The sequence below is a fragment of the Ambystoma mexicanum genome, chromosome 2p, assembly GCF_040938575.1.
Source record: "Ambystoma mexicanum isolate Mex_15411 chromosome 2p, UKY_AmexF1_1, whole genome shotgun sequence".
Lineage (NCBI taxonomy): Eukaryota > Metazoa > Chordata > Amphibia > Caudata > Ambystomatidae > Ambystoma > Ambystoma mexicanum.
The window spans coordinates 472,408,555-472,427,361 of NC_090923.1; the positions used below are offsets into that span (position 1 = coordinate 472,408,555).

Below are 18,807 nucleotides of genomic sequence, written 5' to 3' on the forward strand. Positions count from 1 at the left end.
TCCAACGAACCTAAAACATTCCAATTCATTATAATTTATCTCCATCACTTGTCAAAATAGCTGTTTGCTTCCAACTGCTGAAATTCATTTTCAATCTGATAATCCTTCATGAATCATTGCTAGGGTTGACCTGTACCAATCCAAAGTAATTCTCACTAGTGCTGAATCTCCTTTACTGAATTAAAATAATTTTAGCATATTTTCCCATTCCTTGCAATCACATTCAAAAGCTTTTTTGGCCTGTGTTTTAAAATCATACCTGTTCTCTCTAAGCTTGCTGGGGGAACTGGGATTGAACTGCATTATTGAGTGTATTCTTGAAACCTGTGTGCCCTCATTTCCACCTCTTCATATTGCATAGTGGGGGGAGTGAGTAGTTGCAGGGAAAAAGTGATCATATTGTCTTTCGATTGAAATCATATTAAGTTTATTTCTGTGTTGCATTCTTTCCCACCTTGCATTTCCTTGAACCCATACCAAGTATTCTCTGCTACCTTATCCTTTCTATTCTTACTCCTAAGTGATTAAAGAGATTGTTGATATTGTGATATTACCCATTACTGATTACTGTTCATATTCATAAGTGTGCTATTCAGATATTATTTTATTCATAAAAGTGTGATATATATATTGTTCAATTCTTCCAATAAACCTTTTAATTTTCAAAACAAACCTACTTCTTGGCTCAGTGATGTCGTGGAGATTCAAAGAGAGGGGCGTTATATAAGGGTTCATCATCTCGATTTAAAGAATTTTGACATAAAAATATATAAGTAAGGGCTTCCATTGGACATCCCAGACTAGGCATTGACTTAGTTGGAGTGCTGGATTGAAGTCACTTACACTGGGGCAGAGACCGCTGCCTGGAGCAGTTGCGAAGAGCCAAGACTGCTAAAGTGGAAGGAGAACAGAAGTGAGAGGACGACACCGGGAGAAGGACCCCCTTGTCACGCTGCCCGAGGCAACCTTACGTTGGAGTTCCTGACGGTCTGTGGCTGGTGAGCAGTATCCCGGTACATAAAGCCTGCTGCAGAAGCCGCCAACGCTGTGAAGCCAGAAGCTGGGGGAGAGGAATCGAGAGGTGAACAAAGCCACCTCCGAGAAGCTAGATCCTGGTGGAGAGGCAACCTGGAAGCAAGAGGTGAGGATGCGCCAACCACAGAAGAAACCAGAACGCCACAAACCGGATGGCGAGAAGCTCTCCTCCCCTCCCTGAAGAATGTTAATGTTAAAGGATATTTGTACTGTGCACTATCGCCACTGGAGTGGTCCCCTGGCGCTCTGGCGGCTCTGAAAGAGGGAGGGGGGGTGAGTTAGTGGGAATAAGCTGGAAAAGTGCAAGATAGCAGTGATGTGCTGTTGGCAGCCTCAGCCCGGTGGGTCCGTTGGCTGTGCGTGGGGTGTTTTACAGTCGGTAATCATCGTGTGCTGTTGTGCAAGTCTATGTGCGGTTTGGTTTGTTGTTGCAGTGTAGTGAAGTTTGTGCATATTGCTGCGTTTTAGGCTTGTGGTTGTGTTTGGTTAGAGTGTTTGGTTAGAGTTTTGAGAGGTGTATGCAGAGGGATGAAATTGTTAGTGGATTGGTTAGTTGGCATTGCTGTCCTTGCAATTATGTCTAGGTGTGATGCTTGCTATCATTCACTATTCCATCAGATTGTGGTGCCTGCTAATTTCAATATTCTGTCTAGACGTGAGGCAGGCTAGTGATCACAATTCCATTCAAGTGTTGCACTTGTCATCATTCACAGTTTCATTTAAGTGTGGTGCATGATAACATTCACATCTCTATCTAGATGCGACGAAAGCTAAGATTAAGAATTCCATCTAAGTGTGGCACATGCTAACATTGTCTAGTATGTTAGTGCATCAGGCACTGCAACATTTACAGTCCAGCCAAGAACAGATTTAGGCTGATGGTCACAAATCTCTCTAAGTATGCATGTTGTAATTCTGTGGCAGTCTATGTTATGGAGAGGTAAGGTAGAGTGGCAAGGGCTTTCTGGAGTAGAGTAATTGCTCTACACCCCATCCAAGCCACACTTAGTTTGAAACGGGTATACTGAGGGAGAGACTGCTGCTAGATGTCTGAAGGCTACAAATATGAGCAACTTGGTGAAGGACCCCAAAAGTGAGCCAAAATACATGTAATGGATATTGGTAAAGAGGGAAATCAAGATAGTGTAATAAAAATGGGCACGTATCAAGAGTGAAGACCGCCACCAAATATTATTGTGAATCAAGCTCGCAAGTGATTCAAGAGAGACGGAAAGAAAAGCCATGGCAAGCAAGTATACCAGGCACAGTGGAGTTTGCAAGTGTGTTGAATAAAGTTCATGAAAGAAAAGCCCTGGCAAGAGAGTATACCAGGCAAAGCAAAGTTTGCAAGACTATCAAGTGAAGTATAAAAGAGGAAAACCTTGGCAGGGGAATATAACAGGCAAAAGTTTACAAGCATTGTTAATTAAAGTATAAGAGAAAAGACCTGGCAGGAGAGTATACCAGGTGAAGCTAAGTTGCTTAACATACACGCCAATTTTGTTGTACAGAGACTTTTAAGGAAGAATCAGACCCTTAAGAACTGTTGTGTTGGTGAAGGGAAAACCCATGGGGAAGGGAACGTTCACGAACTGTGGATTGTATCCATTGGAACGTTTGTATTAAAGATATGCCTTTAGCCTTGATAGTGCGCACTTTGTTCAAGTTCCAAAGTAAACACATTACCCTTTTTTACCTTTAGAGTTATGTTTTAAGTGTGAGGGCCATAATAGGATATCGGACACTGGACATTTTGATTTGGACATCTTGACAACGGACAGACCCTTAGTTTGTGTTGAGGTAGGGAAACCACCTCCTATCATAGGGATAGCAAGGTCTTTCCCAACCCCATATTTGTTAAATAAAAGTTTATAGCCAAGCTGAGCTCTGGTTCTCATTCCTGGCTCTTCATACTACTGTGTAGCCACCTCAGAATGATTAATGGCTGAGTAGGCTCTGCCTTGGAATTCAAACGTGCAAAGATATGGTTTCTCCATTTCTGATCCTGGGGTTTAATTCGTGAACTATCCTCCTCTACTAAAAGCACTTTGCCTAACAAAATACCAACAAAGGTCACTGTCTCCTGATCACTTAGCAGTAAGGCACGTAGTACATATCTGATTGCCATTTCTGTCTTTATTTATGCAGGTACTTTATCTGCAGAATTGAATGGATAGGATGAAGATCATCAAGCGCCGGCTCTCCATGTCCTTGCGCAGCAGCCGCCCTGTCGATGACTCCTTATCCGAGCTGGCGGAACAAATCAACCTCGATGACAACGTAAAAGACAATGGTAAGAGCTCGGCAACCGTTGCACAAAAGCCTGCCATGCTTCTTGAATGTCAGATCTTTCATTATTTATGTTTTAACTCATGCACGGGCTTCAATGTAAGCTATAAGCTCTAATGGTCCAGCTTTGGAATATGCTTACCTGTGTCTTAACAAAAAATATAATTGCTATCATTGGCACAGAGGATTGCATGTCACCATCCCAGCCGATAACGCTTGCAAATTTCGTGGAAAGCATCAGTGAAGAGGAACACCTCCCTTGATTAGGTTGCACTATTTTTTATTTTAATGGTTTTATATTTCTAGATTTCCTGGCACAGCCACTATGAATTTCACAGAAGCTGGCCAGTAGATCAGGAAACAGTCCTGATACGGCCATGTGCCTATTGTTGCCTTCTGGTATCTGCAAAATGTCTTTATTTTTAAGGAACATTTCTGGCCTGTCACAAGAGGCAGTGCAACCTGAAAGGATGTTGTTGGGGGCATTTGGTCTAGTGTGGAACGGTTGGTTATAATGTATAAGAATCATGTGCTGATGGTTGTGTTCTGCTGGACACATTTTTAATCCTCCAGGGAGCGTGTACACAGCCACAATATGCAAAAAGGAGAGAAGAGCCCTAAGTAAGCAAACGCCTCCATGTCTTGCATAAAGGCTCAGGAGTGTCATGTATCATAGTGGCTCTGAAGCCAATATGCAACAAACCTATTTTTCTATGGGGTGAATATCTGCAAAACAGACAGTATCTTGCAAATTAATTATAGTCTTTTTGTGATCCATGTAGAGACCAATTCAGTATTTCAGAGTCTAGAAAAGTGTAGCCTTTGACTCGAGTCAAAGGGTTTAGGAAGGGGATGATGGACCGACATTATTAGTCTCCAGTGAAAACATTATAAGCAAATGGCATAGTGCGAGAACAAACAACGTAGGGGAAAGCAAGCATCAATGTTTTGTACTACTGCTAGGTGAGAAGGATCCAGTTGACACTTCATTGGTGTTCAATGGCGACTGGTAAGGAGTAGCAAAACATAATTAGTGACTTGATTAACTGATTTACATAGAAACTTGAAGGAATCAAATGCCTTCATTCGGCATTAAAGCGTGAACACCCCTTTCAAATGCATAGGTTCACATTCTGTAACATCAGAGTTGTGAAGTCCGATTCGTCTTTTCTCTCTCGCTTTGGAAGGGATTTTGGCGAAGGGCAATTGTTCTGTTGAATAAACTGCAACACAAGATGGAGGTCATCTCACTGTAACTAATGCTGAACATGGGCTCAGTGGGTAATCAACGCAACAACATGTGAAAGGAGCCCATGAAAAGTATCGGATGAATTCCAAAGGTAAATTAGAACATTTATGAAATCACGTAATAGCAACAAATTTCTGCTGAGATGGACTATCATTAGGTTTATTGTAAAAATAATTTTTAGCATAAAAAGCAATTGGGAAATGTTTGTAAACACCAATTGAGACCCATACCTACTTCATCGAATTTGTCAAAGTACTACACCCCCCGCTCCAGACAAGAGCATCCAACCACCATTCATACAACCACACTCACATAGATATATCCTCACAACATACGCTCCTCGCAAAAAGGTGCATCCATCATGAAGTGCAAGTGCATTAAAATTATAAACCCAGAGCTGGTGCTGCCCTAACTGTGACTGGGTGCAAAGACTCTGTAAGATGTGGCCATGTAGTGAATTAACTCCTACATATCCACGCAATTGTGATGTAACTATTAGGTCACTTCTTTTGCGCCAAATTTGTTCATGCCAACTTGAATTTCGGCCAGAGGTGTAAGTGATTTACAATGACACACTGATCCTTCTTCAGGGCAAAGCAAAAATAGCTAATAATCGGAGCTCAATCAAATGCAAATCTAGAAAATAAAGAGACATACATAGAACTAAATTGGAACTGCCAAGTAGATAAAGTACACAAAAATAATTTCATAATCATGTGATACCACATATGTTCATAAATTATCTATACCACCATGTTTGTTCACATATTACAGTGCATATAAAGCATTCATCAAATTCCCTCCACGATGATACCAAAACCCTGTCCGAAGGTTTCATAAAATCGATGTGGACGATAAGGGGTACACAGCTTATGTTCAAAAGATAATGCTTTACAAATTAGAGACATGAAGGCATTGTTGAAGTTGCAGCCCATCTCGGTATAAAATCTTGCGGCAAGCTCTTAGCTACTGTCTGAGTGTCATCCCTCTTACATGGATATGCTGAATATGTCAACCACTGCAAGGAGATAGATGCTGAGCTAACAGATGGTGACATGTGGGCAAACTCAATTTGCAGCACCTGAAATCGGCCGGCCAGGGGTGGTGCAATCCCAAAAGGGAACATCTGCCGCCCACCCCCCGCAACCTCTTACAGGGATATGCTTTGCCCCATCCACTGAAAATGTCAACCGCTACAAGGAGGTAGATGCATGAGCTTACAGATGGTGACATATAGGCAAACTAAATTTGCAAGACCTGAAGTGGGCCAGCCGGGGATGGTACCATCCCAAAAGGGAACGTCTGCTCACCCCATCCCCCAGATTAAATTGGTGGCATTTGCAACATTGATAAACAGCCTGATATGCTGCTACTGGGAACCCTGTGGCCCACCATGTCGAATGCACCAGTGAGAACCTGGCATGTTCATTCACTTGTGCTAATCCATGCATACTTCTAGCTATCTGAAAAAGTGCCATTTGAGGCATGATGGGTTTCCCTTCCTGTCTTCAAATCCCCTCTGCATCATTTACCGCTCCCTTCTTTTCCCATCTGGCCTTTTCTAATGTGGCCAGTGTTTGTAACTTACTCAAACTGTCTCATACACCTCACTGTCGCTCGAATATATGCTGGCCATGGCCTCGGGAGTGCTCAGGGTTACTACATGTTGGTGGTATTATCTTCAGGGCCACTTTCAGTGCTGTCATGTCTGCTGCTTGATGGCCTCTGGATCCCAGAGCTTCCCTTTTGTATGTGCAGAGCATTTGACAATAGCTATGTTTGTGGGTAACAAGATGGCATCAGGGAGTGCCACAATATATATGGGCCATTGAGGATTGGTCTCCCTGCTGAGGTTAGAAAGCCTTGTTCTTTCCATATTTGTTCAAAATCATGAGCTGCGCCCCATGCATATCTGCTGTCTGTGTATATGGTGATGCAGTCAACGGATGCAAGATGACATGCGGATGTTAATACAATAAACTTTTCAACTTATGGTGAAGCAGGAACCTGTGTCAGTTGAGCTATTAAAACAAATGTATCATTCAATAATTCTATAGCAGAATATGAAGACAAGAGTGCACCGAAGGAGAGGAAGGTGCAGGGAGGATCAATCCAAAAATGTAATGCGTCCTCCCTCCAAGTTGACCTCCCAGATCTAAGGCCCGATGGTAGCACATTGAGAAACTACAGTAACACAATCATGCAAATATTGAGGCAGCGCAGGCGCTGGTAACAAAGAGGCAATATTAAAAGGTCCCACATACTCTAATATGATGGAAGGATCAGTAAAGATCGTTTCCTCGAAGCGCAGCAAACGCTGTTCTGTTGGGTGCTATGTTTTGCTTTGTAACACCAAGGAGTGCTCAGCGTGTGGGACCCTAGCAGTTGGAGGTGACCTTAAAACAATCTGAGACACTTTTGGGTGGGCGTTATGGATGCAGATGCCCCAATGATCATATGTAAGTACTCTAGATGCTACTCCTGAGCGCTCATGACAATCGGGAATAACATTTTTCTCATGTGACGGTAAGCCCAATGCTGGGCCAGTACATAATGCAGTTTTCAAAATTTTGAAAATCTTCCTTTAACACTGGTGTCCAAACAATCTCATTTGGGGCGTCCACCTTCATGCACTTTGCAAATTGTGTGCCAGAATTGCGTAATCCATTTTCTGATGTTTGTTAATCTGCTTAGAATCACATGCTGTGCATAGGTCCGACATCCAGTGGTCACTGCGGAGTATTGCATTTTGTTTTTCGTAGTCGAAAAGGGGACGTCGACAAGGCGTGTCTGTAACACTATCCCTATAGTGACGTGTGTTGTACCCACAATCCCTCATGCGTCGAGGTCCCTCAGATTGTTTTTTTCCGCCCAGATACTGGTCGCCTTTACGCGGAGCTCCTCGAGAGACATTGCAGATTTCATCTCCTCGACCTTTGGTCGTTTTCCTATATTAATATAGAACATATCGATCCTCCCCTCGACGCTGTTGTGAAGCTTCTCCGCCGAGCAAGATCTTCGACGGAGGGGACGAGCGGAGGAGACCCCTCGCAGGCCAAATACAGTAGGGAGAGTGGGGGTCGTGGGACATCTCTAATTCTTTTCTGAGAATGCCTTTCCTTTTCCCCTTCCTTTCCCTTGGGGTGGTTATCACGTTTTATTGCCTCAGCTATGGAGAGGACACCCTTTAGGTTTTGCCCGCTTTGCAAGGGCAAGTTTACTTGGAAGGACAAGCATTCACGGTGTAACCGCTGCTTGCCCCTCGATCACAAGGAGGAGGGTTGCACGGCTTGTCGGCTTCTTAAGCCGAAGACTCTAAAAGACCGTAGGGTCAAAAGGTGGGCGGCCTACGCTATGTCGAAGGCCGACGCTCCACCCACCGTCGCTATCTCCGATAGTGACGAGGAACGTGATACCACGACCTCCGCTACGGAAGTCGTAAACCCCCCTTAGAGCGCACACGCGCTTCGTCGTCTGTCCCCGGCCCCGACGGGCTCGGCTCACGCCCTGCTTATGGGGATGAACACCCCGGCGACACTGACGCACACAAGACCACACATAAGCACACAACCCATGGCTCTTCTTTGCCGAAGGCAAAGAGAGCATCAGCGCCCAAGGAGACGCAGGTTTCACCGGCGGCCTCCTCGGACCGTTCGGGTTCGAAGCCCCTCTCGCAACCGCAGCCGCGACCAGCGACTGGGCTTTCGGCAAATAAGGGCGCCGCCCCCAAATCATCGGCCGGAGCGCATCAGCAGAAAGCGCATGCCGCCGTAGAGCGTTCGACACCCATAACGTCGAAACCACAGCTCCCCACTGACAAACGAGTCGCTGAGAGCTTGGCGAGGATCATGGTAGCCGACGCCCAAAAGCGTACGCCGAAAGACACGTCGAGCGCTACGCAAAGGTCGAAAGACACACCTGAAGGCTTTTCGGAAGGCGACGGGACACTTTCCTCGACGCTATGGGAGAGGTCGAGCCGTGCTCAGCTACAAGACACCAATTTTCCCCAGCTAGACCGCTCAGTGGTACCCCATGAAACCATGGAAAGGCTCCATCTCTGCATGGAAAGGATGGAGAGGTTTATGAATGCCCAAAACCCTCCCACTCCAAAGAGAATAAGAGAAGGGCCTCAGGAGGACCCCAGGGCCAAAATTCCAAGATTAGTCAATCCCCACCAGGACACAGCCTCAGACTTCCACAGTGTGTATGACCTCACTGGGGAAGAACATTATTTTGAGGAAGAGGATGATTTTATGGACGAGGAAGACGGACGGAACCAAGAGGAAGGTCTGGAGGACAGCCCAGACTCGGTAGGAGAAGGCTTCGGAGAAAATCCAGAAGAAGGACCTTCTCACCCCTGGCAATCACCATCAATATATTCCGACACTGATGTCCTGAATCTAAATCCTCCTGACATTTCACCGGTTAGAAACACGTCTCCCATTGACGATCAACCCACATTTAATGCCCTGTTGCGCAGAGCAGCAGCACACTTCGAACTAGACACTGGGGAGCTCTCTCCTGAATTAGACTTTGTAGAAAGGGTAATTAAGGAGAAACCCCCGGTCAGTCAGACAATTCCCCTCCTCGCTTCGGTGAGGAGAAGAATCATCCCTTCGCTGTCCACACCCGCACTAATCAGAGGGGTCAATCCTAGAATTGAAAAACTTTTCACTCCTTCACCCTCAGACCCGCTGTACATCAGGGGACATTCCATTCCGGATTCCCTGGTAGTAACCAGCACAAGAAAGAGGGCAGGGGTACCACTTTCCACCAGTGAGGCACCACCTGACAAGGAGGGCAAGCGGTTATATGCCCTTGCTAAAAGAATTACATCCTCGGCCGCCTTTTCGGCAAGAATTGCCAACAACAATTCTTTGCTCGCGAGCTATGTGGACGCGCAGTGGGCTAAACTGCGCAAAGACGCCGAAGAAGCGCCGGAACCATTACGTACACGCCTGCTTTTAACTATTGGCGAAGGAACCCAGGTCAACCAGAGTATTGTGAAGAGCTCTCTGGATGCGGCAGAAACTGCGGGACGTTCCCTAGTTCAGGGAATAGTCCTTAAACGACACGTATGGCTGCGCAACTCAGGGTTCAAACCGGAGACACAGGCGTCTTTAATAAATAAACCTGTTGAAGACTCCAACCTCTTCGGGAAGGCGGTGGATGAGGCTCTGGAGATGGCTAAAAAAGAGTTCGATACTATCAAAACTCTTGACCAAATCTCTAAGCCCGCTACCAGGCGCGGATATGGCAATAAACGCTTTTTTCGTGGCCAACGCCAACAACAAAACCAGCAGCAACAATACCCTGCCACCAACTTCCAGACCAGTAGTGGCCAGTACAGTCAAAGAGGACAGCGTCGGGGCAAAGGAAGAGGCGAGGGTCCACCCCCAGAGGTTCCCAAGCCCCTAACAACACCAAGTGACGCGAAGATTCGCGTCCCCTCCCATGCAACGCCGGTCGGGGGCCGGATAACATCCTTTCTTCCAGCATGGGAGGGTATAACGTCAGACCGCTGGGTACTTTCCACCGTAGCCCACGGATACTGCATCGAATTCAACAGTTCCCCAACATACAGACCCCCGAGGGGACGACGCATGTCACCGGAACATCTTGCCATCCTTCTACAAGAAGTACAGCAACTGCTGGAAAAGGGAGCCATAGAGGTCGTGCCTCTATCTCAGGTAACGGAAGGTATTTATTCAGTGTACTTCCTTGTACCCAAAAAGGATCTAACCATGCGCCCTGTATTAGATCTGCGCCCAGCGAACAAGTTTATCAAACCCCAAAAGTTTCGTATGGTGACCCTACAGGAAGTGATCCCACTGCTATCACAGGGAGATTACATGACAACATTGGACATGAAAGATGCATACTTTCATATTTTAATGTTGCCAGCGCACAGAAAGTACCTCCGGTTCATGATAGAGGCAAACACTACCAGTTCAGAGTGCTACCCTTCGGCATAGCATCAGCACCGAGGGTATTCACGAAGGTACTGGCAGTGGCAGCGGCCCACCTGCGCAGGTTGTCCATCCCAGTTTACCCTTACCTCGACGACTGGCTCATAACAGGGGATTCTTACGAAACATGCTTCTCCAATACCCAAAAGACGGTAGACCTTTTGTTCCAGTTGGGCTTCTCCATCAACGAAAAGAAGTCCAGCCTAGACCCCAGCCAAATCAAACAATTCCTAGGGGCTCTAATTCAAACAAAGGACGGCCTCGTCTTCCCCTCCAAAGAGAGGGTTCAAAACATGTTGTTTCAGATCCCTCAATATGTGTCCGGTCGAGAGGTGACGGTACGCAAAGCAATGCGCTTGCTAGGCATGATGGCGTCGTGTATTTATTTGGTACCTCACGCGCGCCTGCGCATGCGCCCTATGCAAGAGTGGCTCAACAGCCAGTGGTGTCAGGCCAGCGGACTATGGGACGATCTATTAGTGGTCTCGCAGGCCTTAGTTCTCTCGCTACGGTGGTGGACAAAAGAAAACCTAGAAAAAGGGAAACCCTTTGCCACACCCGCGGCGGAAGCCACTCTAACCACAGACGCATCCCTCACAGGATGGGGGGCTCACCTATCCCATCAGACTGCTCACGGAGAGTGGACTCCGAGCGTAGCATCCAAACACATCAATCTTCTGGAGCTACTAGCGGTGTTCAAGGCGCTAAAAGCCTTCCAGAAACACCTACAAGGCAAGACAGTGATGGTCCTTACAGACAGCACCACAGCCATGTATTACATCAACAAGCAGGGGGAACCCGCTCTCCAGGCCTGTCCAAACTGGCCCAGAACATATGGGCTCTCAAACAGAATATGTTCCTCCTGTCACAACATGTACCAGGGGAACTCAATCTGCCGGCAGACAAACTCAGCAGAGATTTCCCCCTGCCCGAAGAGTACGAATGGCGACTGCACGAAGACATCATCTTCGACGTCTTCACGCAATGGGGATTCCCAGAAATAGACCTGTTCGCAACCCTGGAGAACTCACAATGCCAAAGCTACGCCTCCAGGTACCCCCAAAACCAATCCAAGGGGAACGGTCTGTCGATTCGATGGTCAGGGAAATTTGTTTACGCTTTTCCCCCGACTCCCCTTCTCAACAAGGTGGTGCACAAGATGCACCAGGAACAAGTAACCATGATACTGGTGGCCCCAATGTGTGCCCGACAGCCATGGTTCGCTCACTTGATGGAGATGTCTCTATCTCCCCCAGTGAAACTCCCCTGCCCGTACAACATGCTGTCACAAGACAGGGGCAGGACGCTGCATCCATGCCCCCAGAACATGAACTTAGCAGCCTGGCTCCTGAGGTCGTAGAATTTGGACACCTACAGCTCCAGCAGAGATGCATGGACATCCTCAGGGAAGCCAGAAAACCTAACACTCGCCACTGCTATTCTAGCAAATGGAAGAGATTTGTCATCTGGTGCAGAGGAAGGAGCATCAACCCAATTGACTGCTCTCCCACACATATTGTTCTATACCTGACCCATTTATTAGATTCAGGTCTAGTGTTCAATTCCATTAAAGTCCACCTAGCGGCACTTTCTGCATACACCACTTCCCAACTCAAAGTGTTGTGGTGGAAGATCCCTGTTATAAAGGCCTCCATGGAGGGAGTAAAAAGAATACACCCCCCGATAGCTGACCCAGCTCCCGGATGGGACCTTAACGTGGTACTTACAAAACTCATGGGATCACCTTTTGAACCCATGCACAAAGCAACTCTTAAAGACCTTACTCTCAAGACTGCTTTCCTAATAGCTATCACCTCCATCCGGAGAGTAAGTGAACTACAGGCTCTTTCTGTTCTAGACCCCTTTGTTACAGTTCACAAAGATAAAGTGGTTCTACGCACTCACCCAAGGTTTGCTCCAAAATTCATCTCAAAATTCCATGTAAACCAGTCTATAGAACTACCAGCGTTCTTTCAAAATCCTTCCAACTTGGGAGAAAGGACTCTGCACACACTAGATGTGCGCAGAGCGGTCATGTTCTACATGGAAAGAACCAGATCACTGAGGAAGACTAATCAGTTCTTCGTCTCGGTGGCAGCAGGAAGAGAAGGGAATGCAGTTTCAAAGTCCACTATTTCTAGATGGATTGTCCAATGCATCACTCTCTGCTATACTCTTGCTAAGAGAGAACTGCCCTTTAGGCCAAGAGCACATTCTACTCTAGGCACGGGGGCGTCCATAGCATTCATTGCAAATGTTCCCCTTGAGTCCATCTGCAAAGCGGCTACCTGGAGTTCTGTGCACACCTTTACAAAACACTACTGTCTAGATGCACACTCTAGATCTGACTCCGAGGTGGGACAGGCAGTATTAAGACATCTTTTCTCTACTGTTCCTTCTCATAACCCACCGCCAACTCTGGGTACTGCTCGCTAGTCTATGCACAGCATGTGATTCTAAGCAGATTAACAAACATCAGAAGACAATGCATTACTTACCGTAAAAGCATTTCTGATGGTTGTATCTGCTTAGATTCACATGCGCCCACCCTTCCTCCCCGCTCGGATGGAAGGAACATAGACATCTTTCTATATTTCTCTCTTTTCTGTACTCACTCACGTCTAGAAGGCTCCCTCAGGGCAGAAAAATACAAACAGAGGGACCTCGACGCGTGAGGGATTGTGGGTACAACACACGTCACTATAGGGATAGTGTTACAGACACGCCTTGTCGACGTCCCCTTTTCGACTACGAAAAACAAAATGCAATACTCCGCAGTGACCACTGGATGTCGGACCTATGCACAGCATGTGAATCTAAGCAGATACAACCATCAGAAATGCTTTTACGGTAAGTAATGCATTGTCATCCAAGCCCGACAATATCCAACTACACCTAAAATTGATCTTAATTCAGCTTCTGTATGTGGTGGAGACATAGCCATTATGACATATACTCTGGACGGATCTAAGGCCCTATCACCAGGCGTTAAGATGCGTCCTATGTATTTTGCTTTAAACTGACAAAACTGCATCTTAGATGGAGTCACCTTATGTCCTTAGTTGGCCAAACTAGTCAACAAATAATGGACATTTTTTGTGCTGCTGCCTAATCGCAGAAGTGCCTCTGATGTGTCTGTTGGCTGGAAGGAACGTCAGCTACACATCCTGTGGATTGCCTTACTACTCGGCTGGTTCCATTACCGTGGCTTCTCCCCTTTATTTGAACTTCCTGTATCTTTGGTGCATGCGCACACTGTGGAAGTGCCTCTGAAGTGTTGTTGGCTGTTATCGGTGAGAGGTCTAGAGTGAGGGCGAGGGATAGGTGAATAATGCGTTCCGTGTATTAAGTTGTTAAATTTCTTCTGAGTTGTGAATGAGAAGTAAAGACTGTGCATTGCGCTCAACAAGCTTAGTATCGGCTGTATGAGTAGTTACAGAACGCATATTAGAGTGTGTGTGTGTGTGCGTGTAAAATCAGAGTTCTTTTATTCTTTCATCCTGGTCCGAATGAGCACTCTCCCCTGAGATCATTGGACAAGATAACACCTTGAGACGTAAGGAGCATAAGATTGCATCCTGCCTGGTTGTTACCTCTTGACTAGCTGTTTTGCTATCTCAGAGCTCTTCTTCATAGCACACGTAGGCGTAAAATGGACACTTTAGCTCTCACACCATCAAGTTGTGTCAAACCAGGCACCTGAACTTGGAATCCGATTTGTGTTCTGCGAAAGGTATTTGCATTGCGATAGGCGAACTCTAAAAACAAAATATCGTAGCAGTACAACACAGCGACTCAGTGTTGGTGCTGTGCAAATCTCACTACTTGTATGAATTGTGGCTCTGAGCCGTTCAAACTAATTTATCCTTGTGGTTGTGTGTGTGGCAGCGTACGCACCATTACATTGAAGAATGGAGTCATTAAACACCAGGTGTTAAGATGTGTCCTACGTATTTTACTTTAGACTGACAAAACTTTATCTTAGATGGAGTCGCTTTATGTGGTTATACTTTTGTGCTGCTGCCTGGTCAGGTGAGCAAAGTAATAGATCATCAACGTACTGAATGAGGGTGGAATCTCTGGGAAGCAAAGGATTGCTGTATTGGTGTGTAATATCCTACAAAATATGGTAGGGGGAGTGTATAAATCCCTGGGGGCGCTTAATCCAAGTCATTTGACAATTCTAGTATTTGCCCCCAACCCCGCTGCCCCACCCCATTGTAAGGAGAATGCAATTAGGAACTGCAACTGGGGTGCACCAGTCACTGAGAAAAATGCTGAACATAAGTCCACTACACTTTAAACAGTGGTACTTGATGGAATTGCTGAGATAACCTTATGTGGGTGGGCAGCACTGGGGCTATAGGCTTTCCCGGCATGCGTTGACAGTTCTGTTCCAGTCTATCAGGAGTCTCTATGGCAAAGTTTTGTTTCTGTGGAAAGTCTCTTGCCTTCGACGACCTGATGTATTCAAATAACAAAACTAAATTTCCTTCAACAAAATGAAAGGTTTGCTTCCTGGTTTTACTTGGGATGAGGATTCTCCCCACCCCCCCTGGTCCCTCTCTTCCAGGCACTGACCTCTCTTTATTTTCGACCTCCATCCTCCGGGTTCACTATGGCTTATCCTTTCACTCACAAATCGTAATGTCTTTTAAACAGTCTCAGTGGACATCCCCTGGCCGTGTTCACGTTTGTCAGCACACTGTTTCTTGGGACTTTAGACTTTGCCCCTTCCTTATCAGCATCCCTCTTCCGGGGTTCACTCTTGCCAACTTCACGTTCACATTTACTTTCAATGTTCGCAGGATTCACTTACCTTGCTTTCTCATGCGGTGGGATTCACTTCCCTTGCTTTCTTTATAGTTCTTAGCTCAAAGGTTTTCGACTGTACAGGGATTTTGCTTGACCTCCTGTATGATCACTTTGACCTATCTTGGCGGCTCTCCTACGGCCTTCTGGTATCTGTCGTTTTGTTTGCTCAGATGGGGATGGACCAGGGTTTCTCGGAGCAGCACCCACGTAATGTTGGTCCCCTTCTGCAGCTGAGCTTCCCCTTTCCAATTTTACAGTTCTTTGAACTTCTCTCACTTTGTGACATTCATTCACTGCAGCCTGGTTCTTAACGGTTCTCCCTCCGACTCGCCGGCTGTGATGAACCGTTTGGCTTTCCTCGTAACTGGAGTCAAGGCCAGTACCACAGTAGTAGGAGTCTCCCTCGCTCCGGCTTATCAGCGTTGATACATTGTGTGTACTGTTGACATCTGCTGCAGGACACTTGGGCTATTCATCTTGGTTTTAGGCTTCCCTCTGCTGAGGTTTTGTGGGTCTGCGTCGAAAAGGGCAATGTCGTGTCTCTCCTTGTCGGCCTCTCGATATTCGCTTCCTTTCTCCTCCTCTTCAACTGCTGGGTCTGGATAGCCGTCTTGTCGTGTGGTCTGCCTTGCTCGTACTCTGCTCTCTGGCTCCACCTTTTATCTCGACCTTTTTTGCTACACGTCCTGTCTTCTTAGTTTATTCATGCCACTTAACCATTTTGCCCGCAGGTGCGTCAGCTGTGTATTCAACATCATGCATGTGTGATCTGATGAATCTGGGCAATTTGGCCCTTCTCCCAGATGGGAGCAACCCCATTTCAGGGTGGGGAGGTGAGCCTGCTATGCAAGACCTTCACTTCCGTTCTGGGCAAGTAGGACCTCACTGGGAGCGACTTCCCTCTTGGGGATAAGGAATCCCATTCCATGAACGAACTCCCAGTCTAAACTACTCTTTCTGAATATATCGGGATGGAAAAGACTTTGGAATTTTCTGTTATACCTATAAGAAACAAAGACACTTCTTCCAAACTATTGGCTTTAGTTAATGCTAACCATATCTGAAGGCCATGATAAAAAGAAGACAGACTCACTCTTGTTTACCTTAATGACGTGCTTAAGAGCAGCACAGGCTGTGAATGGGAGAGACTCTCCTACGGAGGGAGGAGAGTCCTTGCTAGGCAGGGGCGAGCCTCTCTGCGGACAAGCAAGAGAGGATCACCTGGACAGGGGTCCTTGTGAACTGCGGGGAGAGCATCCAAAGGTGAGACGCAGTATCCCAACGGGACGATAAGTGAGGAAGAAGGAGTCTTATGGGATATGTTGGTTCCATCATCCCTGATCCAGGCCTCTTTAACCCTGATCTAAGAGAGAACAAGAAAGGAAGTGATAATAGGAAACTAGTTGAGAAAAAATATCCAATAAGACAAAGACATGGTTTTAAGGGAAGTATCCATTCACCTTCCACTACTCTAGACCTCTGGGAATACTATCAAATCCCATGCTTGTATGCCAGTATGTCGGGGGTACAGAGTGACCTATCGAGAGTGAAAGCTACCTTTTTAGATAAAACAAGGCTAGAGGGGTTTCCTATATCCCCTGTCGGTCACCTACTAATGTTTCACTAAATAAATCTAATCTACAATCCCACCCCATCTCCCCCTCCCGATTTCGATAAGTACTGGGACGAAGAATAGGCTATCAGAAGCAATGAGGAGTACCCATAGAAACAACATAGAGATACATTGTGAAGCATACAATCTAACAGCTTTGACCACTAATGGAGTCAAGCAAGGTCAGGCATTTTTTCCAAACTGCACACCTGACTCCAATTGACTTTCACCAGCAGTATAAAAAGGGTGGTTCTGCCAGACCGAATGAGCTAGCTGGGGATGCTGACTGTACCAGAGGAGCCAAGGAGCAGGGAGCTGCAAGAAGAGAAGCCTGGAGGATCCAGAAGAGAACGGCTTGCCGAGACAGGGTTTGTGAGCGGCTGCAGCGTTGTTAGGGAGCCGTGTCTCTAGGGAGCCTGGGGTAGGCAGCCTGTGTCCTGCTGGCGGTGTGCAGGAAAATGCTCGTTCCCTTGGGACATCTCCAGGTCCCAAAGGTGTCTGAGGGGCAGTCGGTGAGACCCTGACCACGACCCAATGCATCCAGGAAAGACTGATACGCTGCCCGGTGAGTTTCGAACAAGTAAGAGAGAGAAACTTGGGAGTGTGCGGTTGGCTGCAGCGGAACTGGAGAAAGACGAGAGTTTGTAAAGCGGCATGATGTGGAAAGAAAGAGTGGAAGTATAGGAAGAGTGAAAGAAGGAACAAGGAACATGGAAAGTGGGCAGAAGGAGAACAGTAAAGGGATTTAGAAGAAAAGGGTGCGAACTACCAGAAAGGAGGAAACGAGTGCAAGTGTGCATGACAAGAGTGTGAAGGAAGTGTGCAAGTGACACGATAAGGAAATGGACAGATACAAGTGCACAATAAAAAGTGTGCAGGAGGCACACCACAGAGAAAGTAAGGCAAAAGAAGATGCAAATGTGTACAACAAAGTGGAAGTAACACTTGAGAGATACAAAGGGGTGCAGGAAGCACCTGAAGATAAAAGGTTAAGAGGAAAACCAGTACAAGAAATAAAGAGAGGGGCGAAAGATCAGAGTGGTGTCGCTTAGGAGGAGCAAATAGCATGGCGATTTCAAAAGTCTCTGATTCTACCCCATGAAAGGATGGTCTATGAAGGAAACTGTATATAAGATAAAGGTACATCCTGCCAACCTGAACTGGTTTTTGAAACAAGAGGAGAGTTAGCTTGGGGAAGGGAACACTGAGAAGCCTAAGAAGAATTGCGTTATATTTTGTGTTGAACTTCGGAAAGAGGGGCCTAGGCTTGGGGAAGGGCACCCTAAGAGGCCCACTAAAGACATTGTTGAACTTTGTGAAGAGAGGCCTAGATTTGGTGAACCCTGAGGGGCCTAACCGGAACAGTGTCTTTTTTTTGGAGCTGGAAAGAGCAAAGCTTTGGGAAGGGGGCTGCAAGAGACATTGTAAACTCTGTTGACATACTGACTGCAAGAGCCCTTTGAGTTGGAACTATTTTGAACTGGCAGTAAAACACCTATTGGTAAGACTACCTGAAACCAGCTGTGGTTTACATTTTCTTTTTTGTAACCACTATTTTGCTTTAAGACGACTTCCTGTCCTGTTTTGTCAAAGAGCGAGGGCAAGCATGGATTTAGACACAGACAGACTTTGATTTTGGACTTTCAGACATCAACAACCCTTAGAAACATCAGTTGAGGGAACAATCCCTTTAGAGTTTGGACCAGTTGGGTATTACACCAGCCCCAGAACTTTATTAAATAAAGGTTTTGAAACTGTTACCTTTGAGTCTGTGTCTCTCTTGATACCATGCCTGTCTCACAGTAGCCAGCGGTGGAGTGCATGAAGTGAGACTCGCT

At 46.3% G+C, this 18,807-nt stretch overlaps 1 protein-coding gene across 4 annotated transcripts in view; it reads left to right on the forward strand.

Moving 5' to 3' along the window:
- The window catches only part of LOC138566485 (cyclin-dependent kinase 17-like), a 1,557,968-nt gene that overhangs the window by 118,727 nt on the left and 1,420,434 nt on the right, over positions 1-18,807 (forward strand). For all 4 annotated transcript variants that reach the window (XM_069643847.1, XM_069643850.1, XM_069643846.1 and 1 more), the window contains one exon: positions 3,184-3,328. In XM_069643847.1, the coding sequence (XP_069499948.1) occupies positions 3,205-3,328 (124 nt within the window). In that variant the 5' untranslated portion in view covers positions 3,184-3,204. The remainder of the gene's footprint in view (positions 1-3,183; positions 3,329-18,807) is intronic.